The sequence below is a fragment of the Camelina sativa genome, chromosome 14, assembly GCF_000633955.1.
Source record: "Camelina sativa cultivar DH55 chromosome 14, Cs, whole genome shotgun sequence".
NCBI lineage: Eukaryota > Viridiplantae > Streptophyta > Magnoliopsida > Brassicales > Brassicaceae > Camelina > Camelina sativa.
In genome coordinates this window covers 17692172-17706623 of record NC_025698.1, presented here as the reverse complement: position 1 = coordinate 17706623, position 14452 = coordinate 17692172, and the positions used below count along the sequence as shown (strand labels likewise).

The 14452-nt window shown below is 35.6% G+C and overlaps 5 protein-coding genes across 7 annotated transcripts in view; 2 read left to right on the top strand and 3 right to left on the bottom strand.

Annotated features, from left to right (window-relative positions):
* Positions 1 to 402, top strand: part of LOC104741832 (E3 ubiquitin-protein ligase RNF14-like) — a 3812-nt gene extending 3410 nt beyond the window's left edge. For all 3 annotated transcript variants that reach the window (XM_010462752.2, XM_010462751.2, XM_010462750.2), the window contains one exon: positions 250 to 402. The gene's annotated coding sequence lies outside the window, so the exon portion shown is untranslated. The remainder of the gene's footprint in view (positions 1 to 249) is intronic.
* Positions 2125 to 2558, bottom strand: LOC104743721. The gene has a single exon (XM_010464769.2). The coding sequence runs from the start codon at positions 2497 to 2499 to the stop codon at positions 2125 to 2127; it is 375 nt and encodes a 124-aa protein (XP_010463071.1). The 5' UTR covers positions 2500 to 2558.
* Positions 2995 to 6625, top strand: LOC104741830 (heat stress transcription factor A-1d-like). The gene is made up of 3 exons (XM_010462749.2): positions 2995 to 3478; positions 5138 to 6288; positions 6382 to 6625. The coding sequence occupies exons 1-3, from the start codon at positions 3152 to 3154 to the stop codon at positions 6392 to 6394; spliced, it is 1491 nt and encodes a 496-aa protein (XP_010461051.1). The 5' UTR covers positions 2995 to 3151; the 3' UTR covers positions 6395 to 6625.
* LOC104741829 (mitogen-activated protein kinase kinase 10-like) lies at positions 6814 to 7914 on the bottom strand. The gene has a single exon (XM_010462748.2). The coding sequence runs from the start codon at positions 7912 to 7914 to the stop codon at positions 6970 to 6972; it is 945 nt and encodes a 314-aa protein (XP_010461050.1). The 3' UTR covers positions 6814 to 6969.
* On the bottom strand, positions 9338 to 10708 carry LOC104741828. Its single transcript, XM_010462747.2, has 3 exons — positions 10499 to 10708; positions 10032 to 10142; positions 9338 to 9670 (listed from the first exon to the last, which is right to left on the bottom strand). Exons 1-3 carry the CDS (start codon positions 10647 to 10649, stop codon positions 9606 to 9608), a joined length of 327 nt encoding a protein of 108 aa, XP_010461049.1. The 5' UTR covers positions 10650 to 10708; the 3' UTR covers positions 9338 to 9605.

Sequence of the window (14452 nt, the reverse complement as noted above, 5' to 3'; positions counted from 1 at the left end):
TGTGTCCTAATTGCCGCCAGTTCAATGCAAAGGTAAAAGCTAATTTGGTTTTAATCAAGCCAGTGAATTATGGGGTTTTGGGGTTCATGAGATGATTCTTGAGTTGGTTATTGTGTAGGCTGGAAACAACAATCACTTGTTTTGCTGGGCATGTCAAGCTCATTTCTGTTATCTTTGCAAGAAAGTGGTGAAGAAATCTGTTCAGCATTATGGACCAAAGGGTTGCAAGCAGCACACAGATGGGTAAAGGCATGCATGTCTATAAAGATCAAACTCAGATTCTGTTTTTTTTTTTTCCTTTTTCTTTTCCAGAGGTTGTCGTTTGTTTTATGTTCCAAAGAAACATTGATCAGTTTGATTTATTCTTCGAGTGCGGTTTCAATATATATTATTTATCTGTCATTGTTGTGTCTTCTCAATTTGCTTATGGTCCAATAAAAGCGTTGATGGGTTTGGTTCATTTTGAAGATATAAATGTTCTTAAACAAAATTTAAAACCCCTTTGAAGCCAACAATAGCGTAGATGCAGGTGATACGTGTGGGAGAGAAATCATCTCCTGGACTGCTATATGGGTTCTCGGTGTGTCACTTCATATACCTTAATTCTCTCTTTTTTCTGATCTGAATACCTGTAATTTAAATGGTGACGTTGAGCCAGTGTTGTCTCCTTGATCATCATTACAACTTGCCATCATTTATATGCAATGGGTATAGGGGAAACTAATGTAGGGTGTAACTTATTGCATAGAGTCAGGAAATACCAACGTCTTTGACTAATTGATTCATTAACTTGTGTTGGCAAGTAACTCATAGATAAAAGTCAGCCAGTCTAGATAATCTTACAGGTAACTTTGGAAAGGCGTACAGGTATGTAATTTGTACACGTGAAGCCAGAGTCTCCAAATGTGAAGTTACATAGAATAGTTAATATCTCCACATTTGGTTATGATTACCACTTAGGCCATTGGTGACCATGTTGTATCCCTTCGTGAGCAATGCTGTCTCTTTGTTTGAAGACCAAAGTCAAGACATTGGTTCTTTCTTAAATCCCATATTTGGTGGAGCTTCTTCCTTAATATACAGGGAATCTCAGTAAACTGACTGTATTTGAAGATTACTACATGCACAAATCTGGAAACTCATTCTTGTAACATCAACCTCAATCTAAGCTAATCTAACCTCATTCTTGTATTTGTTCAATCTAAGCTTGCGATTGAGGAGCTTTCCTGATGTCTCAAATAACATCTTAGAACTCCACTGAAACAAACAAGGATCGAAGAAGTTCCTTGAACTGTTTGAAATTGGATCAAGAAGCTCTCTTCTTCAACAAGAGCCAGTTTTCAAGCTTATGATCTTTTTAGGTGAAGAAGTGCTTTCACATTTAACTCACCGGATAAATAATGGAAGCTCTTTGGCCATTCAAAAAGATCATGGGATTGTTTCTTTGTAGATGACATGAAGACTTCAGGTGAAATGAACAGTCACAATAAGCTAAAGGTCTTTTTGTGTAGTTTCGGGTATAAATATCTCGATAAACTGTTAGAACATTGAAACTACTAAATCATGATGTTGAAGATAAAGAGTTGAAGCTCGAAGCCTCGAAGCTGCAGATATTACATGAGAGAAGAGATGTTTGGTCAACATGAATGTCTCTGTTTTAGACCAACAAAGCTTTTTTCAATCTTCTCTCTACTCCTAATTGTGATTGTTGTTAATTCTCTAGCTAGTATTATTATATGAATGTTTTACTACGCTACTGGTTGAACCACAAGGCTTGTCAGATAGATATGAGTCTTTGAGGTGAAAGAAACCAAGTGGCAGTGGAAAGTGTAGAGGTATTAGAAACTTTTCATAGTTTAAAACTTTGATTGTCTTCACTAGGGTTTGTTTTGACTCTAAAGCTTTTCTTAAGTGATGATCACAAAAGACTGAAAAAAAGGTAACACAATGGCATAAAATTTCATTACCAGAAAAATATTAGTGAAAGCGAAATCATTATCTAATTGTGGATCTATTACAATTAGCAGCTACTGAGTTACACACTAGTGTACACTAACACAGAACAAAGACTAATAAACAAAAAATAAAATAAAAACTCTTAAAAGATTCTCGTTTTCTTCTCATTCAAGTCATCGTTAGCTTTGTAGACTCTATAACCCTCCCGCTACTCCGACGCAAAAAAATTGGAATGGGCACGTGTCTCGGTGACGGAGCAGCACCCATTGTGACCGAACCACCAAACAACTCTACTTCTTGATTCAGTTCCTTACGAACCGGATCCGATTTAGATCGCCACACCTTCACGGTAAGAGACGGTTTCGAGGGTTTAAAAGAAACTTTTCGTGGGTTACGAAAACGTTTCGAGCCTAAGGGAGGAGCGACCTTTACATGATGAACATGTCGATCGGAGATAGAAGACAAGCAGTTGAAACCAATTCCGTTTTTTGTATGAGACGGAACTGCATCAACGTTTCTGACCATGTAGCGATGTTTCTTCATCTTCAAAAGAGTGATTCTGTGATTTATCGATCTAGAGAATTGTGCATGTAGAAGTAGACTCTTCGATGTGTGTGATTTGTGAGAAAATAATGAGAGGGTTCAAAGGTTATTTATAATAAAAATGTTACGGTGAGTCGGTTACACTACACTAACACAAAAGGAAACATATGTAATACGCTTGTTATTTCCTTTTTCTAATTCTGTTCCTTTTCCGATAAAGCAATTTAAAGCTTAATTTGTGTCTTCAATAATTTCTCTTTAAATTTTCAGATAGGACCTTCCACTTTGTTCCAGAAAAAAACTCATAATTTTAATTAAATTTTAAAATGAGTTCTTAATATTATAATATTTATATTTTTTTCCAAAAAAATCGATCCTCGTGTCAGCCCAAAGAATTAGAGCGTAACCACCACTCACAATATGACACGTATCCCAATCTAAAAAAGCGCAATGTCTATTTGCGTAATTTCGCAAGTTTCATGGGTCTCCCGTCGTCTCTCTCTGTCTCTCTCTCCTCCGCCCATCTCTCTCGTCGTCTTTGGTCTCTGAGATTTTCTCTTCAATCCGAATTCTCTCCCCCCCTCATAAATCTAAAACCCTAGGTTTTCTCAAAAATCTCATTATTTGATTTGACTAGAAACAACAAATCCGAATGGATGGTGGTGGGAGCAGCAAAGTATCCATCAGCGACGGTGGAGGAGGAGGAGGAGGATCTGTTACTGTCGAATCAATGGAGATTAAGCCTTCTCCTCTACCTCAACCACAGCCTGCGGCGATTCTAAGTTCAACCGCGCCTCCTCCGTTCCTGAGCAAGACCTACGACATGGTTGATGATCCCACTACGGATTCGATTGTTTCGTGGAGTGCTAATAACAACAGTTTTATCGTTTGGGATCCACCGCTGTTCGCTAGAGATCTTCTTCCTAAGAACTTTAAGCATAACAATTTCTCCAGCTTCGTCAGGCAGCTCAATACTTATGTAATTCCCCCTTTCCCTTCACTTGTTTCAGTTTTGAAAGTAAATAGTAGAACCGTTATGAACTAGGTTTAGCTGATGTTGTTGCTATGGCTAATTCTTGATGCTAACTCACTGAGCAGAGGAGTTTCTGGCTTGTTGAACAATGGAATTTAGCCTATAGGTAGCTTTCTGAGTATGTCTTTTAGAGCCTACTTTATTCTTTGCTGTTGATTTATCCAAGACTGGTGTATTGTGATTGTTTAGTTTAGGACCTCATGGTTTTTGGAATTTGAATAGATGATATACTGCATTTCATCGTCTATAAGATATACTGATAAGGGTTTCTCAATAGCGTTCTTGTTGGAACAATTAGGAATCAACTATTGGTGCTGTTTGTTAGGACATAAACCACAGCATGGGAAATGCAGTTTTTGCAATTGAAAGTTTGAAATCAGTCTAGCATATTCTCATGGAATGCAGATTCCTGATGTAGTATTGATATAAAAGATTTGTAAGGGCGTTGATGAAGCTTACACTAGATACAATTTTAGGGGAAATACAAATAACTGAATGAAGTCTCTTTTTCTGGTCTGAGTGATTGGATTAGTGTTTCAACTTGGAGTTGTGATAGTTTGAAACTGAGATAGAGATGTATCCTTTAATGTGTTTTCTGTCTGTCTGACTCCATGTAATCAGGTTTAGCAATAGTGTAAGATAGTAATGAACCTTCCTGAATTTTCTCAGCATTATAAAGATGAAGAAAGAAGAGAAATGGAAAAAGAGAGCAAGTCTCATGTTGATCATGACCTGATTGCAAGGTTATCGACTCTCTGTATTACTATGTATCATCTTGTTGTAACTTCTAAATGAGTCAAGTTTAATGGAGCCTTTTATGGCTTGGAGTAGAAACTAGATCGTAGGTATATGGGTATTTGGTGTTGCCAATATTTGTGCAGTAGGACTTTGCATTTTTGTCTAGTATGTCGGTTGCGGGAATCATAGATCTTCTCTGTACACTTCCATATAGATTATATTGCTCATATAGGCTGGATGGAGATTGTATTGCCTATATAAGTAGATTTACGTAAGGTCTTGGTGAGTAGAGCTTGTACTGAATAATTATTTAGAGCAGGATGCTATTAATATTTCTGCAAGATGGTGAAAGCTTGATTTCTCTGCAGACAGTTACTATTTGCAACATTCGTGAATATTATTATTCCTTAGTGTCCTTGTAAGACATGTTGGGACACTATCTGAAAGAGAAATTCGATCTTTACTAGTTTATTTCATGCAGATTCTGACATACAGAGTACACTGGTATATCATAGAGACCTTACACTCTCTTAGTTTTCAATGATCGCTATTGGATATTAAGACCCATAATAGGAACATGTATTTAGCAGTTTTCTTGATTCTTCTGTTCATGGTATTAGATTGAACCACCGTTGGTCTGTTTCATTCACTTGGACTTCTGATTGAAAATTGCTCTGGAGCATGTGCCAACTACTAAGTTACTTCCTGTCTATAGCTGTTTGAATCTGTGAATAGTTGGCGGTTAGAGTTTGTGTTGAAGTACTTAGATTTTCACTTTTAAGGTTTCCCCTGTCGGAAAACTTCTTTCTCATTTGTTTCGGTGGAATCCATTCTCATTCCATTTTGCGTGCCTTTTTCTAAAAACAGGGTTTCCGAAAAGTTGACCCAGATAGATGGGAATTTGCGAATGAAGGATTTCTAAGAGGTCAGAAGCACTTGCTAAAAACAATAACTAGGCGAAAATCTGCCCAGGGACATGGACATCAGCAATCTCAGCACTCGAATGGACAGAACGCATCTGTTAGTGCATGTGTTGAAGTTGGCAAATTTGGTCTCGAAGAAGAAGTTGAGAGGCTTAAAAGAGATAAGAACGTCCTTATGCAAGAACTCGTCAGATTAAGACAGCAGCAACAGTCCACTGATAACCAACTTCAAACGATGGTTCAGCGTCTCCAGGGCATGGAGAATCGGCAACAACAACTAATGTCATTCCTTGCAAAGGCAGTACAAAGCCCTCATTTTCTATCTCAATTCTTACAACAGCAGAACCAGCAAAACGAGAGTAGTAGGCGCATCAGTGATACCAATAAGAAGCGGAGATTCAAGCGAGACGGCATTGTCGGTAATAATGATTCTGCTTCTCCTGATGGACAGATAGTGAAGTATCAACCTCCAATGCACGAGCAAGCCAAAGCAATGTTTAAACAGCTTATGAAGATGGAACCTTACAAAACCGGCGATGATGGTTTCCTTCTTGGTAATGGTACTTCTACTACTGAGGGAACAGAGATGGACACTTCATCGAACCATGCATCGGGTATAACTCTTCAGGAAATGCCAACAGCTTCTGATATACAGTCACCATCACCAATTGGAACAACTCCTGAAAATGTTTCAGCACAACCAGAAGCAACCGAGAACTGTATACCTTCACCTGATGGTCTAACTCTTCCCGAATTCTCTCATATGCTACCAGAAATTAACGCAGAGAAGCCTCCAGAGGATTTCATGGAACCAAACATTGGAGATTCTAGTCCTTTCCTTGACCCAGATTTGTTGATCGATGATTCTCTGTCCTTTGACATCGACGACTTTCCAATGGATCCTGATATAGAGCCTGTTGATTACTCACTACTCGAAGACTTATTGATGTCAAGCACGGTCTCAGATAATATGGATTTCACACCAGTGGACAATGAGACAGAGCAGAAACAAAATGGATGGGAAAAAACTCAACATATGGATAATCTGACTCAACAGATGGGTCTCCTCTCGCCTGAAACTATAGATCCCTCAAGGTAATTAAATTAACTTTAGTAGTAGTAATCTATCAGACACTAATTACTCAAACAGTATTTGCTTAGTTATTTATTATGTTTTATTTCATTCAGGCAAAATCCTTGATTTTGGGGAGTTTTTAAAGTCTTTTGAAGTGGTAACACAGTCTGAGAGCAGCATATACATTTCATCCACTGATCATTTTTTTTCGTTTGCTTTTTCCAAACTTGTATAAACGTTACTGCTTATTACAACTCTTAATCTACACATTACTATCAAGATGCGTCATGTTTCAATCTCTTCTTGAATGTTTAGCCTATTTTCTTGAAGGAGAGCCATGTGAACTTTTGAGGTCAATTATTTTGTTTACTTTTTGCCATTATTAAACCCGAATGTAACCGGATTTTATTTTTCTTTACTGTAATAAAAAACATCTAGCTGAATTTGAGACGAGTCTAAGTTTGGTGTAAACTAAACCGAACTATTTCAAATGAAGAGAAATTTTCTAAGAAAATAATTTTTTTAAAAGTCTTTTAATTTTTGAGTCTAACTAAATTGGTTAGTTATCTTATTTTCGATAAAAATTCAAAACTCAACTCGAACCAAACCCAAAAGTTTAAACCAAACTGGAGTAGAAGTTTCGGTTCTTATTGTGGATCTGTTTTTCTCAACCCTAAAAACCAAAACCGAGACTACTACTGCTATCTGTTCATCACAAAAGGATGACGAAGAAGCTCTTCCACAGTGCCTCTCTTCCTCCAATCCTTCTCCAAACATCTCCCAACAAAACCTGTAAACTCCGGCGAACCACTCACCGGAATCTCCACCTTCTCACTGCAACAAATCGAACAAACCAAAGCCGCCCAATCCGGTTTATCCCCAACTTTGGTCAGTGGATATCTTCCAAGGTAACACTCAAGAACCACAACTCCCAAGGACCACACATCTCCTGCGAATCCAACTTCACCAAAACCCCATTTCTCTGGATCCACACGTTCAGGACTCATATAAGCACATGTCCCATTTGATCCATACTCTCCTCCTGCTACAATTCTGCTTGCACCAAAATCCGCAATCTTCACCTCTCCTTTCTCGTTGATAAGGAGATTTGAAGGCTTTATGTCTCCGTGAACTATTCTCATTTCTTGCAGATAACGTAACCCTTGGAGGATTCTGTTAGCTAGCGCCGATATCATTGGCTCGGGAAAAACTTGTTGAGCAAGTAACGCGTCGTGGAGAGATCCTTTCTCCATTAGCTCCATCACGAAACAGCGACCGGATGAGTTAACAAAAACGCCGTAGCATTTAACGATGAAACTCGATTCGATACGCTTGAGGATGTTGGCTTCGACGGCGGTTGTTCTCATCATCGCGGTGTTAAGATTTGACCGGAGGACTTTTAAAGCATAGAGCCTTTTGGTTCTCCGGTGACGGGTTTTGTAGACTGTTCCACCGCTTCCGTGTCCCAAAACGGCGAGTTTCTCGAGATCGTTCAAGGTTTCTACCGGAGATGAATCAGGGCTTGATGATGACGAGAATGACGATTGAGATGGGATGGAAAAGGCAATGGTGTTGCGGTGGCAAAGTGGTGGCGGAATAGAGAGTGTGAGAGGTTCTTGGTGACGTCGCTCTCTAACAAGTGTCATCTAACTAGGTTATTTGCCCTTGTGTGTGGTTCAAGTTCTAGGTCACATTAAAAAGGACATGACACGTGGCAAATGTGATCACTTGTATGACACTTGTCACAGTCAGTTTTAACAAACTCAAGAATTTTGTGGTTTTCAGGTGGTGGTGATCAATTTTTGCTTATGATAAAAATAGGTAACAAGTTTTGGGATTTACCCATACATCTAGTAAGAATCTTTTGTTATAGTTAGGAAGATGATAGATAAATAACCTAATCCCCTATATCCCTATTATTTAAACAAATATGCCCTAAAATATATGAGACAATATTTTTTTCTATTAGTTTTTCAAAATAAAAGATTTAATAAACTATTAAAATCCGAAAATATATTTAATTATTACTTGCATAACCTTTTTAACTATTAAAAGTAAATTACATTTCACAAAAACAAATTATAAATCATTTATTTAATTTATTGAAATGCTATAGTTATTCTCCTATTTTGAAAAAATCTAATGACTATTCAGTTATATTTTTCAAAAAATTAATTGAATAAATTATCACAATAATCATAAAAGTAAATTACACGCCACAAACAAATTTAAACTTATTCATATATTTAATTATTTGATACGCAAAACTTATTATCCGGTTTAAAAAATCCGATAACTCTTCAAGTATATTACTAAATTAATTATCACAATATAATCTTTAAAATAAATAATATTTCACAAACAATTTTACATCGATTCACCAATTTAAATATTTGAAAAATAAAACTTTGTCTCCTATTTAAAAATTCTAATGACTATTTAAAAATATGTGACTCAGCAATCTTAACATTGTATCCATGTTATTGATTTTTTTTTAAACCATAGACAATTATTGTTTCCTATAAGTTTTCACCAGAACTACACTTTTTGATTATTTACCACTTTTTATACATTTTTCTCATTGCATTTTTACACGTTTAGGATTAGTTTAAAATAAATCGATTAGTGTAGAAAATATTGCTTATCTATTTAATGGCATATTTGTGTAGATAACCATGTAAACCATAAAAGATGTGAATTTGATTTTAGAAACACCAAAAGACATTAAAAAAATTTCCACCACGTTGAAATTCTTTTTTCACATTTAAATATTTAACGTGTGAAACGTATTTTTACACAAAATAAACGCAAACTTGAGTAAACAAAAAAATAAATTTTACTTACAGATTTTGTTTTTACACAAACGAATCTTAAATCATAAATAATAATATTATTCATAATTTTTATTTGAATCGATTTATTCCGCATTATATGCGGGTTGGTACCTAGTTTTCTTGAAAGGAACAAACAAAAATTCGGGAATAATATTTGAGTTTCAAAATTGTATGAAAAGAATATCAAACCTAAAAATTGTCCTTGATATATGAAAATATCATCCAAGTAAACATAAAAATATAAGTTTGATTATTTCGATTCTTGAGAACATTGATATATATATATATATAAAGTACTTAAATCATATTTTAATGTTGTAAATAACACACTCATAAATGATTTCATCACTGGTACACAATTATTCACACACCATTGAAATAGCTATTTTAGCCCTTTTAAAATGGGTAGAAATAAAGTCAACGTTTTAGTTGCGTTAGTGACGAACACCATCGATCTGAACAGACCTTACGACCACTTCTGAATTTTTCTTACTTGAATCTGATCATCTAGGCAACTGAATAATGCTTGATCTCGCCACAGCTACACCTTCTTTCTTTAGAAAGTTACCTAATCAGAAACCCATTTTATCACAAATATGATTCAGCTAGCAGAGTGTCTTAGTGACAATGAAACACGAAGAGACACACACACACACACAAGAAAGAAACCCGCAGATTCCATCAATATCATCTCATCATATCGATTTTTCCTCATCTAGAGAATGGCCAATATATGAAATTTTTGAATCAATGGGATGATCAGATCACTGCTATTAACACTGGATTCAAAGAAAAAGTAATGGCTATTGTAGTCATCAAGTATTCAAGACCCATTTGAACTAAACAACATTTATTAATTTCAAGATCGATGTGAACAACTTACTACCATACACGAAAACTGGATTGAAGAAGAAGAAGAAGGAACAAACCTCTTCTGGAGATAAGATGGATTCGAGAACGAGGACCTTCAAACATCCAACTATCTTCTTCCAAAGATTTAACCTTTTTGTCAAGTTCAGCCATCAAATCAGCTTTCAAAACTACACACCATGACCAAACAAAAAAAGAAGAAGCCAAATCTATTAAGATGATTGGTCTTTCTCAAACAAACACTTGAAAGCAAGCTCCTTGATCTACTCATATCCCTAATCATTTTAAAGTAACTAGCAATACAAATGTCGAATCAGCATATTAATACCAGATAGCAATTTTCAAAGTTTTGCAAACCTCCCAATTCCTCGCGAAATTGAAACAATTACTAATATCAAAGAACCCTAACAATGGAGATGTGACATTCAAAAACTTCTGGATTACTGATAAATTTCATTAGCGATTCTTACATAAATCCCTAATTTTGCGAAACCATAAGATTCGAGAACATGAAAATGGAACTGACCACGCATAGCTTCGTCTTTTCGGTCTTGCATAGAGGGAATATCCGGTGGAAAATGGAAATCGTCTTGACCAGAGGTGGCGCCGCTGCTTCTACCGCCACCAGCTACGGCGGTCGTTGATACCAACGAATGAGCCGGAGATGCGCCGTTCATCACTCAGCGCCAAACTATAATCGGACTTCAGAGAGATTTGACGGAGGAGGAGCCGTAACTATTTTAAACCGTAATTTTAATTCGAGGACTTACCATGTCAACCGAATTTAACCAAAATAAACCGAAATAAAAACAGATGCCCATCTGACCAATCAAACTCAGAATGAAGACCAAAAAAAACAGAAGTAAGAAGACCAAAAAGGAGTTATTAATCTATTATGTGTTGTTGTGTACTTTTTTTTTTCTTTTTGTTCTTTTTTTTATATGTTTGGTGCTGTAGTTAAAAACATAATTAGGTTTGTGATATCAATGGTTACTTAGAACAAAATAACATTGTACTCCAATATCGCTAATTAACTATTGTTTCACTTACTTGTTAATTCTTAATGATTAAGTGATTATATTTGATTGCTTACTAAATTCATTTTATTGCTTATGTTTTGCTTTTTTTTTTTTTGTGAATTTTGTTAATTAACTACTATTTCACTTGCTTGTTACTTTCTACTAATTAAGTGTTTCTATTTAATTGTTCACTAAGTTCATTTTACTAAACGTATTTTTTCACTTGCTCGATAATTCCTACTGCTTAAGTATTTTTATTTGATTGTTCACTAAATTCATTTCATTACTTATATTTTGCTAACTAACTGATTTTTCACTTGTTTGTTTGTCACCAGATATTCTTGATGTTGTTATTAGTATGAATCAAAGTCTTATTCATTTGAAAGACAAAAATGGCAGTACATGTCTTTCATTTGCATAATTCATAGGATACAAAGAATTTTGTTATTTATTAAGAAAATCTAGGTCATATGTATACATAAATGATGATGATAGATTCTTTCCAATTCACATGGCTGCAAAAGGAGGTCATATCAATATCCATAATAGGTTGATGAGATATCTCTCCGATTCAAGAGATGATTAATAAAGATGGCCAAAATGTGCTTCACATTGCTACTGGAAAAATGGGAGTAAAGTCTTCACTTATATATTTGGATATGAGAGAATGGAGAAAATGATTAATGGACGAGATGTGAACGGGAACACACCAATGCATAAACAACCTATGCTTACACACGACATCGTTTGCATAAGGTACCAATAACTATAGATTTGTCACCAAACCAAATCATAATTACATCAAATTCAGGCCAACACTCTCCTCATAGTGGCAACGCTGTTAGTTGCAATTTCTTTTGTTGCATCCTTCACAATACATGAAGGTAATGTTGTTCTTTCATATCTGGAAATGACAATTTTGGCCAGCTACTTTGCAAAGAGATGATCAAAATATATCAGTGTCATTGGTTTTATATTTTATATAATTCAAAATGGTTATTTACTATATTATGATTCATTTTATAGCAAAGATTAACATTTTTTTGAGATTTGAGATTGTAAAATTATATTTAAAAATTAAATGATGTTATTAGTGAAAAAATAAAGTCTAGTAATTTTAATTAAATATTTATAGTTTTGGAATGTTGGAACTGAATTTTCAGAAACAAATTTCAGAAAAATTGCAGGTTTTGGACAGTGACTTTCCGGTGACTTTCCGGCCAAATTCCGGCCAAATGGCTGATCGGAATTGTTGGGTCGATAGTGCAATGAAAAGCTGGTAACGAGTACTACAAGATGGTATACTCATACGTCCAAAACGGAGTTGATTTGAATGAGAAATAAGAGTGTGAAGTAAGCTACTTGGGATGGTTTGGAAAATATCCCACATCGGAAATATGACTGATTTTTCACTCATATATATATAGTTTCACACTCTTCTAGTTTCAAAAGTGTGTAGATGGAAGAGGGAAGATTCCCACATGTGAACCGAACCGGACCGGGCTGGGCCGAGCACGGACGCGGGGGAAACTGAGCATGGACGCGGGATGGGCCGAGCATGGACGTGGACGCGGGCCGTAGGCCTTGGACTTTTGAGTTTTTTGGAAAGCTTTAGATCCATTTAATTTTTTGGAAAGACTTGGTGTGAACTCCAAGCAAACTTGGTCAGTACTCCGAGAATATTCATTGAATATTTTCTTGAGACCTCCTTCCTTCCACTATATATAGAGACATAGTCTCTCGTTATTTCTCACACACAAAAACATAAGCACTTCTTCCTCTGAAGATCTCTCTCTCCTTCTTCCTTGCTTAGTCCAAGTAAGTTCTTAGTTTAGTAGTCTCGAGAGTATAACGTAGATCTGTTCGCTTGAGTTCTATTACGGGTGTGCTACTGTAATAGTTCCTGATCGGTTGTATCCTGGGATTCATAAATTGTGATTGTCCGAAAGCACTTACGGCCGATTTATTGAATTAAGGAAAAAGATATCATATCTTGCCTCCGTGATTTATTTTATGCTTTATATTATGCTGTTGTAATTTGTTTCTGATTTTGTTAATTTAAATATAATTCGTATATTTTCTCAATTCGATTTTTGCGTTTCTAACATGGAATACAAATTATTTTTATATTCGATATAGAGTTTGTAAAACTCTAGAATTTTTCTACACTTGTTGTGATGTGAAATTGTGAATCACTCAGCGCCTAATCAAATTGGGAAAATGTCCACTTCAGAGAAATTTGACGGAGGAGCCGTAACAATCTTAAACTGTAATTTTAATTCGAGTACTTACTATGTCAACCGAATTTAACTAAAATAAATCGAAAGAAAAACAGAAGCCCATCTGACCAATCAAACTCAGAATTAAGACCAAAAAGGAGTAAATCTATTATGTGTTGTTGTGTAGATTTTTTTTGCTCTATTTTTTTCCTTTTTAGTGTTTGGTGCTGTAAATAAATAATTAGGTTTGTGATATGAATGGTTACTTAGAACAAAAGAACATTTTACTCCAAAATTATCTATTGAAATCTAATTAATTTTTACTAGCTTAGCACCCCCAATGTTCTCCTCAACCTTACAAACCAAATGAAACACTTTTGGCATTACGTTAGTTTCTCAAGTCTTTTGTGTGTTTGGACAATGGACAACTTTTGGACTCATAGTATTAAAGTAACTAAGCATAACCCACAATTCACGGAAAAAAGGTTTTTTCATACCCCCACTATGATCATATGTTCAATTCATACATGATCTATGATACTGTGCCAAATCATACTTTTATTATATAAAACTTCAAATTTACTACATTAACTTATAATTTTGTGCGAAACCATACCTGAGACATAACAGTGTTAAATCACTGTTAAATTGTGATGACATGGTTGCCACGTTGCACTGTTTGATTCTTCTTCTTCAACCTTTCGCCGAAGAACACAACTATTTGGGTTTAGTGAAATCCAGGCTATTAGCAACTATACAACAGATTTGTTATCTCAATGTCTTCATAATCTGTTATAGGTGATTACTAATTAAATTTGTATGTTCTTTAAACGTTTCATCAAGATCATCCCTTCACTCTCACATCAATTTCTTCACCACCACATCCACGTCTGATTCATTAATTCCTCACATGTCATTTGATTAATTTTACAACAAATCAAGCAAAATTTTAAATCTCTAAAATTGATTTTTCTCGATCTCAAGTTCAACAATTTAAAATCTCGATCTCAAAAAATTTCTTATTCAATCACTTCTCAGATTCTTCTTTTATCTATCTCTTCGTTTACCCATCTCCTCCTCCGCAAAGGTCACATAAGCTATTCAAACCGACATAACCTCCGTCGCGACGGTCGCAACATCTCCTCCTATCATGTCTGCATCTCAAGATTTCGCCTCCATCGTGTCCACGGACAGTGTACCGGGATCGAAGCGTCGACAGAAATGTTGCCATGTTGATGTCGG

Excerpts from the sequence above, each read along its gene's own strand:
- LOC104743721 (XM_010464769.2), bottom strand. The coding sequence starts at position 2,499 with ATGAAGAAACATCGCTACATGGTCAGAAACGTTGATGCAGTTCCGTCT.
- LOC104741830 (XM_010462749.2), top strand. The coding sequence starts at position 3,152 with ATGGATGGTGGTGGGAGCAGCAAAGTATCCATCAGCGACGGTGGAGGA. Across the intron at positions 3,479-5,137 it reads TCAGGCAGCTCAATACTTAT|GGTTTCCGAAAAGTTGACCC; the intron begins GTAATTCCCCCT and ends TTCTAAAAACAG.
- LOC104741829 (XM_010462748.2), bottom strand. The coding sequence starts at position 7,914 with ATGACACTTGTTAGAGAGCGACGTCACCAAGAACCTCTCACACTCTCT.
- LOC104741828 (XM_010462747.2), bottom strand. The coding sequence starts at position 10,649 with ATGAACGGCGCATCTCCGGCTCATTCGTTGGTATCAACGACCGCCGTA. Across the intron at positions 10,143-10,498 it reads AAAAGACGAAGCTATGCGTG|TTTTGAAAGCTGATTTGATG; the intron begins GTCAGTTCCATT and ends CATGGTGTGTAG. Across the intron at positions 9,671-10,031 it reads CCATCTTATCTCCAGAAGAG|GTAACTTTCTAAAGAAAGAA; the intron begins GTTTGTTCCTTC and ends GTTTCTGATTAG.